Below are 21,346 nucleotides of genomic sequence, written 5' to 3' on the forward strand. Positions count from 1 at the left end.
CCTAGTGCCTTTGTGTTGCGCTGATTCAAATTCAAAATGCCTCTGAAACTTCTCTTGACATAGTAAGTACTACTTGTCACAAATTATTATTAAAACCTAATATTCATTTTAGAATACCTGTCACAATTTTGAAAGTTAAATTCCTTAAATATTAAATATTCTGACAGTTGAAAAAATAAACACAATTTCTCTTTCTCTTCTAAGATTGTACATGTTTTCTTAATTGATATTCAGTTTCAGAATATCTTAAAATAAGGTTAGACCTTCCTACAAAATTAATCTTATTCTACCTTTGAGGCTACTGAAGTATCTGCTACACCCACCTCCCTTAGAAAGTTCTGTCTGACTGTAGCATTATTATAGTTCTTTTTATGTTCTGCCTTAAAAGTAGCTGAAATTTTTTAGTAGTTTTGATTTCTATTGACAGAGCTCTGCATGCAGCTTCTGAAATAAACACTCCTTAGAAAATATAACTTCCCTACATGGATAAGCCAAAACATACTTGTTATGTTTATACTTATTTCTGGAAATTACTCAGATAAATTCATCTCATTATTCAGACTTCAAGAGGCAAGACTTCTTCATTAATTTCGTAACAGCAAAAGTAACTTAGAGGTTTCAGAATCAGATGCCATTCATGGGACTTTTCAGTCTTTATTCAAACAGCATGAGTCATGATAAATTCCCGTGAGTGAGAAGTTCTGATATCAGGCCCTCAAAAATGTGTCTCTTAGTTATTCTGTCACAGTATCTTCTGAAACCTGGCCAAGAGGTTCTTTACCAATCCAGAAAATGATGGCTTATATGTTCAGAAGGAAAGGGTGGTACTGAAGACTTTCAGAATTTATATAGTGCAACAGGTTTGGTTTTGTTGTAATATATGGAGATAAGTAGTGTTTTCCAAAAAGAGAACATAATTAAGAGTCGTTTGAAGAAGAAATCTTGTTTTTGATTCCTTGAAATATATCCAAGATTCCATTTTTTTTTTATATTGAACTTAACTGATACCTGTCATTTGTAACATAGGAAAACAAGACCAGAAAACAGCTAAGAAGCTATACATGAAGTTTGATTATGTACATAAGTATTATATATATATATATATATACAGTATTAATATTAATAAGTATTATTATATATACATAGTATATATAAAAAGTATTTCTTAGTCTTCATCAGTTCACCATAGTAGTTAGGACAGCTTCAGCTAATACTTTGTTTCCTAGACACAACTTATTTAAACCATACAAAAATAGGAGGAAATCTGTGAAGATATTGAACAATTTCTTATGAAATCCAGTTATGGAAGGATACTAAACAATGACACTGTCCTGAAGGACAGCCATGGAGTCTTTTTATACACTGCTAAAGTGACAGGTCACACCTGCTTTTAGTCCCCTCCAAATCAGTAATGTCTCTTCCATGCAGAAAGTAACTGTATACTAGTTAAGTTTCCCCAACTATTCAAAGCCCCTTGTTTTAGCAATCTTTAAAGAGGTATTTCTCTGATCTTACACCTTGGCTGAATGTACTATATCCTACTAACTTGCAAATCTTAAAATCAGAAGGAGAGAAGACTGTGGAGATGGAAACACCAGTTAGTTAGAACATGGTGCCAATAACACAGAGGACACAGATTTGATCCATTTATGGACCACACACTTGAGAGGTGGACTCAATGATCCTTGTCAGACTCTTCCAATTTGGAATATTCTTTGATTCTGTTTCCAAGGCTGTACAGTTTGAGACCAGTTAGACATGTGTCTTTTGTCAGGAAATAACAACTCTTTTTGAAGAGCTGAGTTTTCCTGTGCTGAATGCTCTTTTGGTTTTTTAGGTGTTAAGATTGGTTGTTTTGTGTGATAGTTTTAAATACACATATTATGTAACTATGAGAAAGACTTTTTAGTCCTGCTAGTAGTCTCATAGGAAACAATAGAATGGAACCTGCAGATAAATTTTGTCACAGAGATTGTCCTGAGAAGTCAGAAAGTTTAAAAAAAACCACTTTGCTTTGTAAACTCCTTCTTAGAGAAGAGTCTAGGTAAGACAGGATCCCTCCTAGTCTCAGGTTTAGTAAAAGTTTATATTTTATGGTTTATGTAGGTGTAATTCAGCCTTTATGCAACTTTCTCCAACAGGATTAGGGACAGCAAACCAAATATATTTATATGAATAAAGTATATTCTTTTTTTCAAATTGATGATAATGATTAGACTAAAAAAATTTAATCAGAGTTACTTCCTGTGCAATATGTTTATAACTACTATTATAGTGCATTACTTTTTTTTTAACTATATTGAAGTAATTATATTAAGACTAGCAAAATAATTGTTACCATAATGTGATTTATGTTACTCATCCATACCAATGACCCTGGGCAACTCTTTCATTCAGCCTCAAGGAGTAACCTTGAGGGGGTGCCTCCACTCAAGGGAGGAATCTCCACATGCATCCTAGAAGGAGCATGTGGCAAGTCCCTGCTGTAAGAAGAGGGACTGCAATTTCATAGTATAAAGTGATTGATTGGCTGTTACTTATATGTTTGAAGCCAGCTGTGTTAGCTCAGCAGCCTGTAGCTCAGCAGCTTTAGATAAATTATGACTATTATCACTTGCTGGTTCCTCCAGAAGGATGTCTGTATGCTGCATCCTCACCTGTATGAGTTTCTGTATGGAAATGTTCTTCACATCTTCAGAATATTTAGCTTTGGGACTGATGTGTCAGGCTGGCCTCAGTGTTCTTTAACAACACGAGGAGTGTAACCCCTCCTTTCCATTTATAATCAATAACTTTTGCAAATATGGTAAAGTTCAGGCTGTTTTATCTCCACTTAGGCAGAGCATCCTGCTACATATCAAAGGCAAAAAATGAACAGCTATCAAAAATTTGGTTGAAAATTGCTATGCAGAAATTTTATATGTGAAGCAGTGACTGAATAGTGAAGAATAGGGTTCTGCTCTAGATGTCCTTAGGCTTCTTCAAACTGTGTGAAATTAAATGATTATAGGTCCTGTGTTTCTTATTCATAGCTCAAGATCTCTCATCTCTTCTCAGGTTTACTTGCCACAGTTTATCCCTGGTTTCAAATTTTGAGGCTTTTGTTCATGTAATTTTTTTACCGAAGGCTCAGAAAGTGATAGGCTTTCACATACCCTTTCTGAAAAATGGGCCAAGTTGTGATTTATGCTCTTTGGTATCTTTGGCTGTTTAGGTTCTTCTTGATAATTATTTTACTTCCATTTTGCTAGGCTGTAAATGTCAGTTTATAATTGTATGAGCTCTATGTCTTGAATTCCCTTATTCAAACTTAGGAGAACTAAAATGTAAAAGAAAAGGGTTTTATCACAGCAGTACTGTTACTCTACACACCTTTTTAAGGGGCCAAGAGGGTTGTCACCTGCTAGCAATGCATCAACACCATTTATCAGATACCGCCCCCCACTCCCCACATTTGGTATCTGTCCATAAACTTAAAAAACAAAACCCTTGGACAGTTGGTGTAAGTATACACCTAGTTTTTTAATTCTCAGTTTGTGAAAGAGGATGCCATTCAGCTTAAGAAATGAAATAGTGTCATATTTTGGTATTTTATGGGTTTTGAATGCTGTAAAACAGTTTCATTTCATTTTTCATTTCACTAAACCTTAGAAGACACAGTTGCCAATTACTTGCATGCAGAAAATCTGCTTTGTAATAAATGCAAGGAAATTCATTCCTGCTGCAACTTTATTGACTTGAAATTAAAATCAGCTTCTGTTAAATGGTCCATATGTGAAATACACAGTTTGATTAATGAAACGAAAGCATCTTTTCTGATATGTGTTAGTTTTAAACCTGAACTTTTGCTAATACAGTTCTTGCAATTATTGCAATTAAATATGCAGAAAATCCATAGAATTTAAGAGTGGTATAAGTGCTGGTGCTGGCTAAATGAACTGCATGTGAAGAAGCAGATGTCGAGGCATGTATGAGTGTGAGCTGTTTTGTGGTTTACATGACAATATAGCCAATTGTAGTCATAAAGCCAGATAAGCAAAAAGTGGGGTGCTGTTCATACAAAGGGGCGATCTTTAAATCAGGTTCTATTCTATGTAGTTCAGAGTTTTTAAAATGAAGTTGCCTGGCATCTTGATAACTACACAGAGCAAGTTTGGAAAGTTTAAATATTACCTAATAAATTTTCTGCCATCAGGGTTAAAAGTTTTTAACCTGATATAGCAGTCCAAGTCCACTGTAGAAATACTCAGGTATTTTCTGCCCTGGATGTAAGTTTTTGGACCTTATCTTCAGTAATTTCTAGTTTTGTTCTCTTGCAGCTCTTTGCTAACTTTGCTGATTTTTTTTTCTATTTTCAATGTTAGTGATAATGATATTGTGACCCCAGTGAAGCTAAGGAAATATGAAAGTAAAAGCTCTTTAAATACATATCTTAGCAGACAGGAATCAAATACACATTTGATTTACACAGCAGGGTAATAAAATACACATTCAGTGTTGTGATTTGTTTATATTGATGGTCATGGGAAAGGGCAGAAGATACTTAACCTCCAAAAGCAAGAAAGGTAATATAATAAAATTTAAACTGCATATGAAGAGCATAAAAATTGAAATCTAGAAATACAGGGTATCTGAAGGAAAGCAGGTCCTCTGCTAGAAGTTTAGTGCATAAATCCAGGACGGATTACAGTCTGCAGTCTTGTTTATAGTTTGGCAGGTGCAGTGATGAAGAAATTGCTGACTGAACTAATTAATGACACCACCTTGTATAACTCCCACAGAAGAGCACTGTGCATTGCTTGGAGTGAATGTGTGAGGAAACCCCAATATATTTCACGTATCTGACTTGAAAATAAATGTTATGATGTTGTAGAAACAGAAATCAAGACTAATGGAATTTCACAGGCAAAATTTGAAATATGAAAGATGCATGATTACTTATATTTTAAATCTAGCACAAATTAACCAATTTTAATGCATCAAAAATATCAAAAGTTTAGGATTTTTTTCAATCATTTAATAGTCAGTTTATTGATGAGCATCACATAAAGTGAAGGAGGCTGTTTACCAGTTAGTATGTGTAAGTGACTGATGGAAACCCTAAACTTGATTTAATTCTCCCAGTCACCATAAATTCTCCATTTACTTATGAGCCATCAAGTAAAGCTGGCACATTCTTACTAAAATGGAATTGAAAGACAGAAATTCATGAGTTAAGAAAAGAAGTTAGTACTTCAGAAAAAGTATTGCTAAATGTGTTCAGTAAACTAATGTATTTTAAGAAATTACATCACATGTGTACAAACATTTTACAAGCCCTGGTATTTAAAAAATATAGTAGGAGCAATAAGTGATATGAAAATACATCATTTTTCTGTATCATATGTGTGTTCAACTTCAAGTCATCATGTTCTTCATAAAAAGGAACTGTGTGATGCTTGGGATTTTTAACAGAAATGAAGCATGGATCTTGCATGCCTGGGTAGCTTGAATGTAGATTTTTGGTATGTTGCATACAAATAATCTCAATATTGGCATGAGAGTGGAAAATAAAAAGAGTTAAAACCCCCCTGAGATAAAGTTGAAAAAAAGGAACTCTATATACAGGTTTTCTCCCTTTAAAATTATTTTTATGATTTGCTTTTAGTTTGCAACAGAAGATGTTTCATCAGTCACAGTAGAACATATATTCAGATGTAATTGAAGAAAACATATGCTGTACATAAAAGTCATAAAAGTCAGACAAAAGAAAGACAGAAGTAAGGTGAAGACTTCAAAATCTATAATTCAGGAAGTTTAGAGATGACAAAATTATATTCTTGTAAATCTTCAGCTATCCCGGTGTGTCCATGCATTTTCTCACTTGTTTAATATACATGGTATCTGCATCCCTGTCAGAAGCTCTTTAAGACCTCTCCAGATCTTCCCAAAAACATCCACACCATGCAGCATGAAATCTGACAAACAAGTTCCTTTTGACATCTGTTATGCATCCAGCTTCTGTGCATCACCATGCCCAGATGTATGCTACAGCCAAAAGCAACTACGGTTTGGTACACTCATTAATCTTGCTGCAAGACAAGGACACACTGTAAAGAGTCCTGGGTGAGAAGCTGACATGCTCTACTTGTGTTTCCTGCAGGACTGGACAAACATTTCATGTCTGTGATGTTTCAGGTGGCAGTCAGATACTGGCAGGACACCTGCCTGCTGGACAGTCAGACAGGCGAGCTCATGAAGAGCCTTTGACAGATTGACAGCATCATGTGAACCAGTGTCATGGTGTTTCAGGAAACATGTTACAGCTTCTGCCTGGTGGTCCAGACTATGGCTTAATATAGGCTGTTAGAGATACCATGCTGCTTCTGGTTGGTGGTTTTTTATGGGACTTAGGTTGCATTGGTCAGTACTGGGATAATAGATGACTTCTGTGACTGCATTCTTACTGTAATCCCTCAAATCAAATAGCCCTGACATTAGAACACTGTGTATTTGTGTCTCTTCCTCTTCTTTCTTTTCTGGATGTAGTGCAGCATGATAAGGGGACTACCTTGTGGCATGCCTTGCAAAAATTTCTGGAAATCACAGTACTAAAGACAGTGCTTACCTCAGGCTAGCACCAATCTGCCATAACAGACACCTTTTCAGGCTTGTTTTTTGACATTCCTCTAACTTCCATTACTTCATTCTGAATAAAGTTCTGCAGTCACCAAGTGAAAATGTTTTCTCTCAGAAGGAATTTATAGATTATGTACTCAGTAGAGTCTGCCAGACTACTCCTGTTGACTACAATTCAACCCTACCTTTCAAGTATAAAGTTCAAAAATGTCATCAAACTTAGCATGGTTACATATAATTCCAAGAAAATTTTGGATAACACAGCTTGGCAGAATGTTGTTATAAGTGTTTGTGCATGAACTGAGATTTTGGAAGTTAAGCTGTCACTCAAGTCTTGTGTGGCATGTGTCACAGATATAGTATATGATGTAAAAGTGGACCACTCTGCCTATGGGTGCAAGGACCCTTGTTTAACCTCCCATGCCAATTGTTCGCAAAGTTTTCTTATGTGATGCCACCACACTGTTCTGCACAGCATGAACATTATGTGGTCATAAGGATAGGCTTTGGAATCTGCTTGAGAGTAATTCAGATGCAGCCATGAAATCACATATTTATATAAAATTCTTAATAATGATTTAGATAAAGAGGAAAAAAATGCACAGTATTTAACTCCAGAGTTTTAATTATGTTACATTTTAATTAGCTTACAAATGTGTGGACAAAGGAATTGTTACATATATGGGACTTTATGTTTTCCCCTCAGTTCTTTCTGCTCAGCTCTACAATGGACCTCACTTTTTGCAATTTATGAATACCTATATGATTTCTCACAATTTCATATTTAAGTCACAGTTTTACATCCTGTAGTGGTTTTAAATCACTAGCAGAAAATCACCAGAAAACTTACTCATCTCTTGCTGTGAGATATGGATTAGAAGGGCAAAACAGGCTCAAAACCTAAAAGGAATAAAGAAAGTTTATTAACCGAGCTACAAGAATAAGAAACCAGAATAAAACTTCCAGAAACCCTTCCTCCCCACCACCCAACCATTCCCTTGTCCAACTGACAACATAGAGACAAAACCTGGTGGTTAAAACAGTACTAACTATACAGTAGTCTTTTCATCATTCTTTGTAGAGAAAGGAGTTCCCTTTCCATGGAGAGTTCTCCACAAGAAAACAAGTTTTCTCATGGCTTTTCATTCCCATGATAGCAGTCCCGCAGGAGGAAAACTCTCTGCCATCACGCTCTCCTTCCATTTTCACACCACTAAGAGGTGTGTTTGCAGACCATGAACTCAAGGGGTATTTTTTTAAGGATGAGTTATTCAAAGGCAAAGGTTCTCTCCATCCATCTCTGTGATCTTTTCTGGGAACAGAGGTTTTCTCTTTTTTCTCCCTGGGGGCCAAGGGTCTTCATCTACTCTCACTTCTCTCTCTCTGTTGAAGCACCTCATGGGATCACAGCTACTTCACCATCTGCTCAGCTTTATCAATGGATACCTTTGCTCAGATCTATACTTTGAAATACTTCATTCCCCCACAAATACTCTTTCATGAATTAAAAGAGTTATTCAGAACCTTATTGTCCATCTCCATGGTCTTATCAAAATAGTATTTCAGCTTATTAAAGCATCTCCTCATTCTCTTCCTATCTGAGGCTTGATTCCCTCTTTCACTGATTTTGATGATTTATGCTGTCTCTTTACATGTTGACCACTCTCACTTTCCTCTCTCTGGAAAAAGGATTAAATCTGCAGGTCTCATCTGAGTAGTGAAAGGGTTAAAATCTGGCTCAAACTGCGGCACGTATTCATGGTGTCGGATTTCAGCTTGGCAGCGCTGGAAAGGCAGCGGACGGTTTTCGGTCTGCAGCAGTCTGTGGGGGCGACCAGCCGTGGCCCGCTCCAGCCCAGGGCCGTGGCCACGGGCGGACCCGGCCCCGCCTGGGAAAGGCCAGCCACCCGCTGGAATAGGACCCGGAAGGTTTCCTGGGAGGGCCGCAGCAGAGCCCGGCCTGGCCTGGGGCTGGGGGAGGTGGGGGGAAGCCCCGCAGGCTTCATCCCCTGCCCGGGAGCCATGGGTGGCTGAGCCCAGCCCCAGCCGGGCCACATGGGCCTGGCAGGGGGGAGACCAAGAGCCAGCCGGAGTTCTGTTACCTTTCAAAGCCGGAAACAAAAACAAGCCAGAAACTCCCGGTTTAAAACGTGGTAGTCACAGGGTTGATCTCACTTTTCAGTGGTGAACAGTACTGGCAATTCTCAGAAATGGCCAACTATTGGCCAGGTCTCAAGCAAAGAAGAAACTCCCAGCAGCCTCTCTCAAACCCTGACTTCTGTGGGTGTTCCTTACTTTTTTCTTAAATGCCAATCCATCACACATTCCTAAGTAAAAATTATTTTTACTTTTTCTTTCCTAGAGGAGGTAATGTTAAACGCTTGACTCATGACTAAACAAAATTAAGCAACGTGTAGTATTTAGCTATTAATTTTTCTGTATCTTGAAATCCATACGAGCAAAAAATTTGATTGTAGCTAACTGATTGTTGTGGAGACTAGATAAATATGTATGCATGCTTCAAAAACTTTCCAAGGTGCCCGTTACATTGTGGTTTCCAGATTTAGATCTGAAATTCTTATTTTTAAATTTTTATCACACTATTCTCTGATAAAACTCACTAGATGCTGTGTCTGAATATTTGCATATTTCGCAATGTAGCTCCTTAAACCAATGTTTTTTGTTATGAGGTTTTTTGATACCTACCCTTGACCTTTTCCACCCAGCCTTACAGGAAAACTAGCAAGATCTGAGTAAATAAGGACAAACAAAGGAAGACAAAGGAGCACTGAATTGCATGATTTCTTCATTTTAAATATCTTTCTGATTAGTTAAAATACAGGAGGTGTAGCTCTACGCTTTGGGTGAAATTGTTTTCTTTGCAGTCAGGTGTGCCTGTGGTTGAAACTGCATGTGTATACCCCCTACTCTCTTATCATTTTGCTTACAAATTTCTTGGTCATTTTAAGGAGCATGTACAAATTTGTCATCTAACTATGCTTTATTGCTTCATATGCAAATTTATATATCCAGGCCTCACAGAATAGAATTATTGAGGTTATTAGACAGGATCCCTGGAGATCAACTAGGCTACATAAAATGAAATTGAGAGGCATAACATAAAAAGACAAAGTTAATATTTTTTTACTTGAAAAGTCTAGTTGGTAAAAATTTTGGTCTACAAAATTTATTATAGAACTTCAAGACAGAGAAAAGGGAGTGAACCAATTGCTAATAATTTAGAATAGTTATACTTGGTTATGAATATCTAGTAATCTAGAACACATTTTCAGAATACTTGCTAAATAATACCAAAATAGTTTTGATGCAACTACATCTTGAATTAGAATCAGAGAATCGTCAAATGGTTTGAGTTGGAAAGGACTTCTAACAATATCTAGTTTGAAAAACTAACCTTGGAGGACATTTTTCTTTAGATAATGTTGCTCAAATGAACTAATTTATTTTTCATATACAAGTTTTGTGTTAACTTGCTTATTTTTAGGAATACTTTTCACTCTTTTTCACTCTTTTTAAGGTGCTGGTGGCTGGTCTCCACTTGTGTCCAATAAGTATCAATGGCTGCAGATTGATCTTGGTGAAAGAACTGAGATTACTGCTGTTGCTACTCAAGGTGGTTACGGGAGCTCAGACTGGGTAACAAGCTACCTTCTGATGTTCAGTGACAGTGGACGAAATTGGAAGCAGTATCGTCAAGAGGAAAGCATTTGGGTATGTCCTTTCAATAATGAGAATTAAGTTTCTGCAAAAGACTTAAAGACAAGTTACTGTGCATTGTTGTAAATCTAAGCAAAGATGTAGAATATAAAACACTTCAGTAAAAGTGTTTAGATAATTAAATATACAAAGCAATTTTGCTCTTGAAAAGATGAAAGACAGTAAAAAGCAAACAAACATCAAAAATCTAGCTGTAGCAATACTCCATTAAGACACAAGAAATTATTCTGAGGATTACAAATGTACTATAAAGTCTCTTTTGTCTTGCTATGTGTGGCAAATTTCTTTTCCCAAAAGCATTGATCCCAGTGCATGAAACTTGGCTTTTAGTTATGGTTAAAAACAAAACAAAACAAAAAACAAAACAAAAAATGTTTTCTTTTTTGTAGAATGTTCAAACCGATTGTAAGAATAAAATGAAACAACCAAAGAAATGAAAATCTTAACCACACAAATCTCAGTCCATTAAAAAAAATTAAAAATTAAGCAGTATTTAAGTTTTGGTTATCAAATTCAGTAGTTTCTGATGCTGTAACCTGCTTAACTCTGACTAGCTTTGTAAATAATAATGATAATTTACAAGCCATTAATAAGATCATCACTTTCTTTTTGTATGAATATAAATGAGAGCAAAGGATACAGAACTAGAAGGATGCTGTCCAAAGTCTACATGAAAAAGTGGATTATATAGATTTAGAAAAGGGTTGCATCTTTCCCTTATCTCCAGTAATTGGCAGCTTGGACTAGAGGAAGAATATTGGAACTTGTGTTACATTATTTTATCCTGTCAAGTGAATTCTGTTCTCCATGCACAGAGCTGATTAATTTGTAAATTTTTCTAAGCCTTATACTTCACTCATTTCTTGCTGCAGTTAAAGATTATGTTAAAATGTATTTCATTTTATGCATTTTGATTTTGTTGACTTTTAATTCAAAATGTTCTTGTCACTCTTACTGTCAAAACCCATCTATGGTATAATGAGATTATGCAGTGTTTTACTTGTTGCATAATTATCCTGCTTTTTAAATTTGCTACATACTTCTGCTTCAGATTGTGTTTTCATAACAAAGAGAAATAAATGCGTTTCTAATCCATATGGCTGTGGGGAGTAAGAAAATCAATCAATTTTCCAAATGTTAAATGTGCATAAGATACTACAATATTGTCTTTGCTCATCTTAAGACAGACTGGCAAAATATATGAGAGGTAGCTTGGTTTCTTCCATGATGGCTCTTTTTGAAATCCGATACTGGTATTGCAAACAGTGATGCAGATTGTTATTGCTTGAATATTGCCACTGATGAAATATCAAATGAAAGTTCTGAAAAATAGTTAAATGCTGATGCAGACATTGGATAAGGGGATTGTTAGATCTTTAGGAGCTAAAAGATGGAATTCCAATTCCATAATCCCAAACTTAATAAAAAAATATTATTTTAATGATTGCAAGGCAGATTGAAGGTATGGCTTGCAGGCAGTAATGAATAATTCAAGGATGAAAACCATCAAATTCAAGGCAGTCTACTGATCTTTTTTATGTATCTTTATTTAGAAGTTCTGCTTCTGGGGAAGATATTTTCTCTTTTCTAAACTAATACACAGATGTGGTCTTGGAGTGAAACTCTTAAATCCCTATTTATTTTATAGATTTTTTTCTGACGGTTTTCTCTTTATGCTGACTTCTTAAATGACATGCTCAAGTTCATTAAGGCAAGAACATCCAGCATTTTATAATATCTACTGTGCTACTGTGTTATTTCTGTCCTATTTTTAACTGAGTTGCTGGCCTGTTACAAGGCTACTTACCAGAAGTAACTTTCGAGTTTTAATCCTACTCTGCTTAAAAATGATGGAAGATGTCCAGTTCTGGGGGCTCTGTGTGGAAATCTTCACTAGATGTGTGGATTTTCACTTTGTAATTACTTCTATTAGACTTAAGATACTTTCCTTGTCTGCAAATTCACGACTTCCTTTCTATTTTTCTTTTCAGAAGTTAGTTTTGAATTATCTTTATTTCCTTATGGCCTATCTTAAGGTTCTGAAACTCCTGTCACTGTGCAGCTATAACAGTTTTTTCATCCATTGTAAAATTTTTAACAACTGAGGTGAAAGAATACTATCTACATACCTGCAAATGATCTAGTTATCACAACTATCTTAACAGTCTGTGGAGAAGGTAGTTTTTTCTAAGGCTGGTTCCTCTGACCAAGACACCAAGGTGTCTTGCTTAGGTTGAAAAGAACCATGTTTCACCTTCCCCCACCAATAAAATGCTTCATTGTGTGTTGGTCCTGAATTTGCATGAAAAAAATCTTAATTTAGGTGAGATTAACCTCTCTCCCTAAGCTGCTAGTAAATATTAAATATTTGTTTTCTCTTTTCTGTATAGTGGGTATTGGTTTAGAAGGAATCATGGTGACTGTAGTCTTCCCTCATGCAATATGTGTTTGTCTCAGTGTTCTAGTTTCCTTGTTGTACTGGTGGCCTAAATGTACGGCTTACTTGCTGTTTCATAACTGTAGGAAGTTTATATTTTATGTGGATTTTATTTATTGCTTAAAATCCTTTAATTACTAGAGGAGTTTCTGAAAGACTAACTCCATTACTTCTAATTCCTAGGACTTCTGTCACTACAGATAAAGTATTGTTAAGTATTGTTAGCTATACAGTAGAGTTTTTCTTATTTCAATAATACATTCTGATTTCTGTCCTCAGTGATATTAGTGTCACTGTATTTTAAAGTTAATTATAAGTATTTTCTGCCCTGTCTTGATACCTACTGTAGGATGTTTTCAGTCAGACCCTAGTAGAATTAATATTTACATCTGTTTTAGGAATTGGTACAGTTCTGGTCAAGATATAAATCTCAAGTGAAATAATTGTAATTAGTGGTAAAACACATGTTTTTGCAGAGAAATAATTCCCATTGAGAATGATTAGTTTAATCTTGGAAAGAAATAAATTCAACTCAATTTTTTATTTTCTTCAATTTTACCATAAATATAGGAGTGTTTGAACAACACATGTTGTGTCCTTTTATATTCTTCAGTCTTTTTATTGTGTTCCTGTTCCTTAGGATTTAGTTTCAGATGCAGTAAAGTTCAGACTTCCAAGCCCAATCTTTTGCATGGTTCTTTTTTTACCTTTAAAATGAGAAGAGGCCTCAAATCTCTTTGTATATTAAGTGACCAGATTTTCTTTTTCCTCTGGAATGATGATTCTTTTCACTTACCTTCTTTCAGACCTCAGGAGGTATACAGTAAATCATCAGAAAAAATATATGTTAAATTTTGGTCAAGAAGTTCTAGAAAACCTTATGTCTTTAAATACTACTTTATTAGAGGTATTGCTTTTCATTCTTCCTCGTAATTTGTATTTGTATTCTTCCTTGTAATTCTAGATATCATCACCTGTATTTTGTTTGTGAAGAATCTCCTATTGTAATTATATTTATCTATTTGGAGCTATGTATACTGATCCTTTCAACTAGTAGTTTCTGGATTTAACTAAATTCATAGTTTTGTATCACAAAAGTTTTTATGCTGTGCACTCTCTCCAGGACATTACTAATGGTTTTTCATTTAAAAGGAGAGGAATAAGATAAAGAGAATAAAAGGGAGGAGTTAAGAGAGGGAAAAGGATAGCAATTCACAGTTTGAATAACAAGTTTCCCATGGTTGATAATTTCATTGAAAACTCAAGTCATCTAACTAATGGAGAAATGCATATCAATCTTATTCATTAGCAGGAGTTTTGAAGAACAAAAGAAATGCAATTTCTTTGATATAATGTTGACTATTTCTTCCATGACACACCTAAGGAAGAACACATATATTCAGCTTTCAGTTTTGTCGATTTTTTCCTTTTCCTCTGAGAATAATGATTTATCCCTTCCACAGCTGGAATTGAGTTTTCACTTTTATTTGTTTTGAATCTTCCTTTTAAAATTATTTCCAGAGAAATTAATACTGATAGATGAAAACAGCTAAAATTTGGGGAAAATATGACCATTTTAGTAAATTCTCTTTTAGAAGACAAATCTGTTTATGTCTGTTTATTTTTGTACAGATATTTAAGTTCTGAGGTCTACTGGTTATTTAATTTAACTTAGCTGGTTTAAACTGTAAGTTTGTTTTATCATAATATCCTAATCATAATATAATATAATATAATTGAATATATAATATATGAAATCATAATATTTTATCATAATAACAACCCTGTGAGTTTGCACAGAAGTATTTTCACTGTAACAGTTACAATGATAGGTAGCATAACTTTATGAATTGTGAAGAATTGTGTATGCATTGCTACACATATTCACAACTTCCTTTTCAAAGGAATTGGGGCTTTTTATTTTATTGAAGACTTCCGATGGTGTAAAATATTTCACAATTATGCAAAGTTACAGAGGTTAAGAAATACTGAATCAGAAGTATTCTGTGATACTCACATTACAAGTTTCAAGAGTGCACTCTTTGATAAAGCTTTCTTAGACTTGGTAATTCACATTTGCTATGATTCTTCTCCTTTGAGAGCAGAGTCATCATTCTTGATCATAATTTGCTTCACTTTAATAGAAAAAGCCTGTACATATATGCTGCTTTTTTGGATTTCTGCTAATTACTTTTTGAACCCAAGAGGTTTTTCTGTTGATTCCTTTTGCAAGCCAAGTAATAGATAATTTCAATGGGTACTCTCTCACTATATATTTTCCGTAGATATAGTTCTGAAATATGGTGACTTCAGACTGCATGACACTTCTTCTGTTAGTCACAGGAAAGAGAGAACCACTTTATCTATGAATTAAAGTAGATCATGTAGTAATGACCCCCATGAAGACCCGTGCTAGACCATTGAGTAGCTGGACTGCACTCCGTGGAAAGGACACATGCTGAAGTACAGAACAGTGTGAGAAGTCATCCTCCTTAAAGAGGAAAGGTGTGACAGAAAATGCTTCTCATGGAAGGTATCCCTGCCCATGGCAGGGGTGTTAGGACTAGGAGATCTTTAAGGTCTTTTCATACAACTGGCCCCAGCCCATCAGTCCAGCCTGCCTGGATGACTTTGTAGAGCTTTCTACCCTCCAGCATATCAACACATCTTCCCAGCTTGTTGTTGTCTGTGAACTGACTAAAGGGGGCACTTGAAGTTTTTTTTTTTTGGTTGGGGAAAGATGCTGGGAATGCAAGAGGAGACAAGAAAAAACAAAGGAGGAGAATATTCTAAACACAGGCTATAAAAGGAGCTTAAAGGCGAGTATGAAAAATTAAGTATGAAGAAAGTCAGAAATACAAGGAATCTTGGGTGGAATAATACAGACGGGACTATTGTGCCTTTATGAAATTGGTCATGTGCATAAACTTCCACTTATGATGAGGACATTTTAATATTTATTTAAAACATTAAAAAATTTCTGAACTTCTGAGTTTTTGCATTTCTCTGTCTACTTCTGTTTTAAAAGCACTCTGACCACAGTGCTATTTTTAGACTTTTAAATGGCAATCTAATAAGGCTAATTTTGCAGTCACAATGATTAATGTTCTGTATAAAATAACTTATATTAGGTGAAGAGATTAATGCATGTATCAAGGTTAACCTGTCCCAGAATATTTAAGATAAGTTAAAAGGAAGGAAAAAAAGATGGAAACATCAGCAAAATATGCAGTGCCCTAAATAAAATCTTTGTAAGTGGGTAAACATTAAAAGAATTGTTAATGACAGAACAGGTAAAATGTATATTGACATTATTTATATTATGGCAGACCATATGTGGAAAAAAAGGCTATACACACACATTTACAAAACATATATTTAACCAAGGACAGCAAGATGCTTTGAAAACATGCAAATCCAGCAGTATGCAGAAGTAAATATTCTTAAGATTTAGACATTCACAAGTTATTTTAAATGTGTGTGTTAGTGTGTTAGTGTTTCAGTCATTAAATTAACAGTGGTTTTGGAAAACAAATGTAAATGTGTTGGGATGATACTTTGTTATTTTAAAGATTTCTGCTATGCAAACTATTAACTGTGTACTGGAATTAGTTTCTGGGACTGAGCTTGATCAGGACTATTTTCCAGACAGTTTCCAGCTGCATCACAAACAATAGAAAGGCAGGAACAACTTTCTATATTTGGGTAGTACAAGAGAAACAACAAGCAGCCGGTTCCTTGCTCCTGCCTTTTCTGTTTAGTTAGTGCAGTTCTAAGATGCAGAAATCCTGTAAATGACTGCTATTATCTTGAGTTGTTTTTCTAAGTTAAAAATAGTGCTTTTTCATTAAGGTAATTATTTTCTTTAGATCTCTGATTATCTGTACTCTAAATATATTATCTAATATATTATCTAAATATATTGATTTTACCACACCATTTTCCCATTAAAATAATTCACTGTGATATATGATGAATTATTTTGTATTGTCTTTTCTTATTGGTTATCTTATAAACAGCAACATTTTAATATTCATAAGTGTGTGGAAAATGCCATAGAAAGCATTAGAACTACAAAAAAATTAGTTCTTTGTCTCTCCTCTCAGGTGTTGCCTGCTCTAGAGTGATATTGCACTGATCCCTATCATTCTCATTCTAATATGAGAAGCTTGTGTCTGAACACATATGCCTGCCTGAAAATGACTTATGATGGATGAGGAAAATTGTGCTATGGCTGGGAAAATATTGTCCCTATTTTCTGCAACAGACAGATTGTGTGCTTGAAGAAATCAAGCTGTCTCTGAAGAAAGCATTTCATCTTTATAATCAGAATGGAGTGTGTTCAGTTTGCTCAAGGCTTATTGAGCAAGTAAGTAGTAGCAGACCACATATTCAGCTTCTCTCTCATTTATTCCAGCCACTCTCTTTACATATAGTAAAAATGGTTTCAGAAATGGGCTTCAGACTTAATTTGGAAGAATGTCTCTGTCATACATGGAATTGTTTTATGCCTAGTATAATTCCTGAGGTTTAAAGTTAACGAAGTGAAAGAACTGATTTTTTTTGTAAAAATTTATATCATTGAACTTCAGAGAAAACCCCAAATTATTTTGAGTGTATAATATCTTAACCCTGATAATTGTGATGGTCATGCCATTTTAATAGTTTATGGGTTATTTTAATAATATGTCTACAGCATAGTAATATTTGAATTATTTTCACATTTCCCTTTTAGACTTTTAGACACTTAAATTTCCTTTACAAAACTCTTTAAACATTGAAAGTCCTAAAAGAAGAAATAGGAATTTGGAAAACTAAGTGTTTCTTGAACTTGGCATCTCCAACATACACTTAGTTGCCCAAATTCCTGTTTCAAATTGAATCTGTTTTTTATCAATAGCATTTTAGTGATTTCAATCCAAATTTCATCTGTTACTCTTTTTTCTCTATATCTTCATTTCTATAAAACACATGCTATGGCTAGTAATCTTTGTTTCTTACATGACTGAATGACCATTTTCAGGCTACTGTAGAACTAAGATCTGCCATTATTCTTTTGTAGCTGTTCTGTTTCATAAACACAGAAATCCCTTTTATTTCTTGTGCTGTCTGACCTAATATGGAATAAGAAATTGCCACCCTGCTGTATGATCCAACATGAGCTGTTTAGTGTGCAACATCACACTTGCATCGTGGACCCATACCTAAGTGTTCACTGGAAACCTAGATAACCTCTGCCTCATATTATGTAGTTAAGGTTGTAAATAATGGGTAAGAATTATCTTATGAACACTTCTAGAATGCAAAGACTTTTGCTGAAAAAAATTGAAATCTATTTCCAAAACATTTTTCTTAATGTGCAAATACAGTTTAAATATAGGGTGAATCACAGAGTGGTGGGGGTTAGACAGGACCTCTGGAGATCATCTAGTCCAACACCACTGCTAAAACACAATCAGCTGGAACAGGTTGTCTTGAATCAAATCAAGGTGGATTTTGAATGTCTCCAGAGAAGGAGTTTCCACAGCCTCTCTAGGCAACCTGTTTTAGTGCTCTTGCTTCTAGAGGTCTGGTATCCCTGAGGCCTGCCTTTAGCAGTAAAAACCGAAAAAGGCGTTCAGTATCTCCTCCTTCTCTGTGTCCTTTGTCACCAGAACACCTACATCATTCCAGATCAGACCCAAATTTTCCCTAATCTTCCTTTTACTACCAATGTCCTTGAAATCCCTTTCCAGATTTAACTCCAGACAGACCTCAGTCTTCCTTGTCACATTCCTGCACACTGTGAAAATGAAATCTGTACGTTTAAGTCAGTTACACAAAACGCTATTTTTTTGAGATAGTGAATACAATTTCTGTTGATTTTTGAAGTAAAATGTACCTCTTACACCTCTTAGTGTAAATGTCTTTATTTTATCAATATCACCTTCAATTGATACAAAGCTGACCAGTATCTTGGTAAAAACTCTACTATGCATATTTTTTTTTTGTTGTCTAAGGTTCCATGTAGTCATCATATCTTCCTAGCCTTGGTAATGGCACAGAGTTTACTAAAGTTTTACAAGCTTGTACTTTATATATTTTTGATGACTTTTTAGAAATTTGAATCATGTAAGGACAAACAAGGTTAGTAATCTGTATATCAATACTGGGTAGTTTCTTGTTTCTATATTTTAGGGCCTTTCAATAAAGGGAAAGTAATGTTACTCCCCTACTGGACATGTACTTAAATCTTAGCATCTTGCATTTCTATGCTGAATAAGAAATAGGTTTTATTCTCTAGTAGACTGGTGGTTAACCCATTTAAATCTACATTTTCTGTTGCCAGACAGTGACATTTGCTACCACTTTTTTTAAAGGTCATAGGTAAGTATGTTTGAATGGACTTGATTGCATAATTCTTCTCTTGTATAAAATTTTCTAGACTTAAACTGTGTAGGGAATATTTCAATGTGCTTTAAATAAGTGATTCAGCAACTACAGTAATCCTATTCATATCTAGTAAAGACTTCTGTGTGATCAGATCTGTATTTTGAAAATTCAGTGCATACTTTATTCTTTCCCTCTTCTTAAAATTCTTTACTTTTTTCAAGGTCAAGTAGCCCTAATTAAAATATCACTGAAAAGAACTACCTTAATGTCATTAATGGCTCAAGGAGCCCTTTCTTCTATTTTTCTATATAGTTATCTGTGAATATGCTAGTTGGAGTTCATGGTTTTTTGATCTTCAGATTTGAGTCAAATTATCAGAAAAGTTTCATGAAACATTCTAATTTACAGTATTTAACTTAATTTTTTAAAAAGTATCTCCTGTATCAAGAGTTTTTATTTCCTGTATCTGTTAATCTATCAGCAAGTTTTTTAGCAGATTTCCTTGTGTGAAGCTCACATCTTTGAAAAGAATTCAGCATAGAGACTTTTTTGGGTAGACTGCAGTAACTTCCATAATTTTCAATAAAACAATCTGAAATTTATTTTTACCTGTTGGATAAAATTTTATTTGGATTAGTAGACAGGTTGCGGGTTCTACATATATTTGTTGGTCTTGCTATCACATTCTATGTTGTAGAAGACATCAGAGAATTTCTTATGGGATTCCATAGCATTTGCAATAATCACCTTTTCTAACTAGCTGGCTGTGCAGATTTTTCCCATAATCACAACATTCATTGTTATTTCTCAGGGTTACTGACAGGAATATCTGGTGAAAATGCTAGTAATTTAACTGCAAAATATCCTGAATCTGTATTAGTTAATTGTACATACTTGTGCTAGCTTTTAGTTAAGGGCTTCTATGTCCTTAATGGAATATTAAAAACTAGGTTCTGTTTGTGTCTAGTCTACAAACTGGAGTCAGCATGGAATTTTTCTTCAGATTTCTGAGCTATTAACTTAGGCTCTATTCTCTAGCAGTCTTGTGATTGGAAAATAGAAAAAGAGTGGAAAAATATTTTTTAGCTTTTATGCATGGTTTTGCTGACTTAACTGATTATTTTGCCTCAAAGAGATACATATATCTATATTAGCCTTGGCATGGCAAGTTTTAACAGCTCTATCAGTTACTTTTATGAATCTGTTTATCATACTTGAACATACACTATATAATTCTTTCAAACAACTCCATCTTTCAAAACTTAGAATGCATTATTCACCTCCAGTCAGAAATATATGGGCATTTGTTCCTGTTAATAACCATTAACCATAACATTTCAGTGTCTCACAATTCAAATATGTAATAACCTTGAAAATTTTTATCAATGGAATGCGAAATTTATCAGATATGTCCAAAAGAGTTTTAGCAGTGAATGTATCCTCTGATGTTGCTAATTATGTTTTAATACTTGTTTGGTCTTAGTGTTTGTTGCTATTGTATTGTTGTATGTGGTAGAGATAAAAAGAGAAGTATAAAGGTCAGGCTTCACCTCTGGTCCCTAGGAAAATACACAGAAACTTATTTTGAGAAGCAAGAGAAAGTGAAAATTTACTGTGCTTGAAACTCTTTGCATATTTGTGATAGGGGTTATCTTTTTTTTCCCCCTTGGGACAATGAATCCCCAAAAGAATCATGTATAAAGCTACAGAAAAATACTATTAAGACACAAGAAGAATATTACTAAGCCACAGTAGTCTTAGCCACTATTAGTCATCACACCAATGTCTTCTTAAGGAAAACTGTCCAGTGAAATTTTTTGTCAAGACTTAATGAATTGATAATGTATATGCTAATTAAGTGGTGAGTTTATGTGATGACTTTGTAAGAATGTGCTTGCTGCAAAGTTATGACCAAGTTAAGAGTCTGCAGTCATTTGAATTTTAAAATGAGACACCCAAAGACAGGCTTTACTTAGTGCAGGAGAAAAACTGAGATTTAAAGTAAGGGGTTTTCATGCTTTTTCACCTACCAAAATCAACTACTTGGTCAGGTTTTTACTCCTTGATTCTGATATATTTTGCCTACAGTGTATTTAATTAGCCCTGGACGCACATGATTTCTTTAGGTTTTCATTTTCTAAGGCTGAGTCTAGGTTTCAGAGGGCTATCACACTCATGCAA

At 34.7% G+C, this 21,346-nt stretch overlaps 1 protein-coding gene across 1 annotated transcript in view; it reads left to right on the forward strand.

Moving 5' to 3' along the window:
• CNTNAP4 (contactin associated protein family member 4) overlaps window positions 1-21,346 on the forward strand; it is a 202,251-nt gene that overhangs the window by 68,060 nt on the left and 112,845 nt on the right. The window contains exon 3 of the mRNA XM_005522734.3: window positions 10,157-10,350. Coding sequence (XP_005522791.1) covers window positions 10,157-10,350 — 194 coding nt within the window. The remainder of the gene's footprint in view (window positions 1-10,156; window positions 10,351-21,346) is intronic.

Source organism: Pseudopodoces humilis, chromosome 4 (genome assembly GCF_049639895.1).
Source record: "Pseudopodoces humilis isolate 2021_Gansu_Grassland_sample_001 chromosome 4, ASM4963989v1, whole genome shotgun sequence".
Classification (NCBI taxonomy): Eukaryota; Metazoa; Chordata; class Aves; order Passeriformes; family Paridae; genus Pseudopodoces; species Pseudopodoces humilis.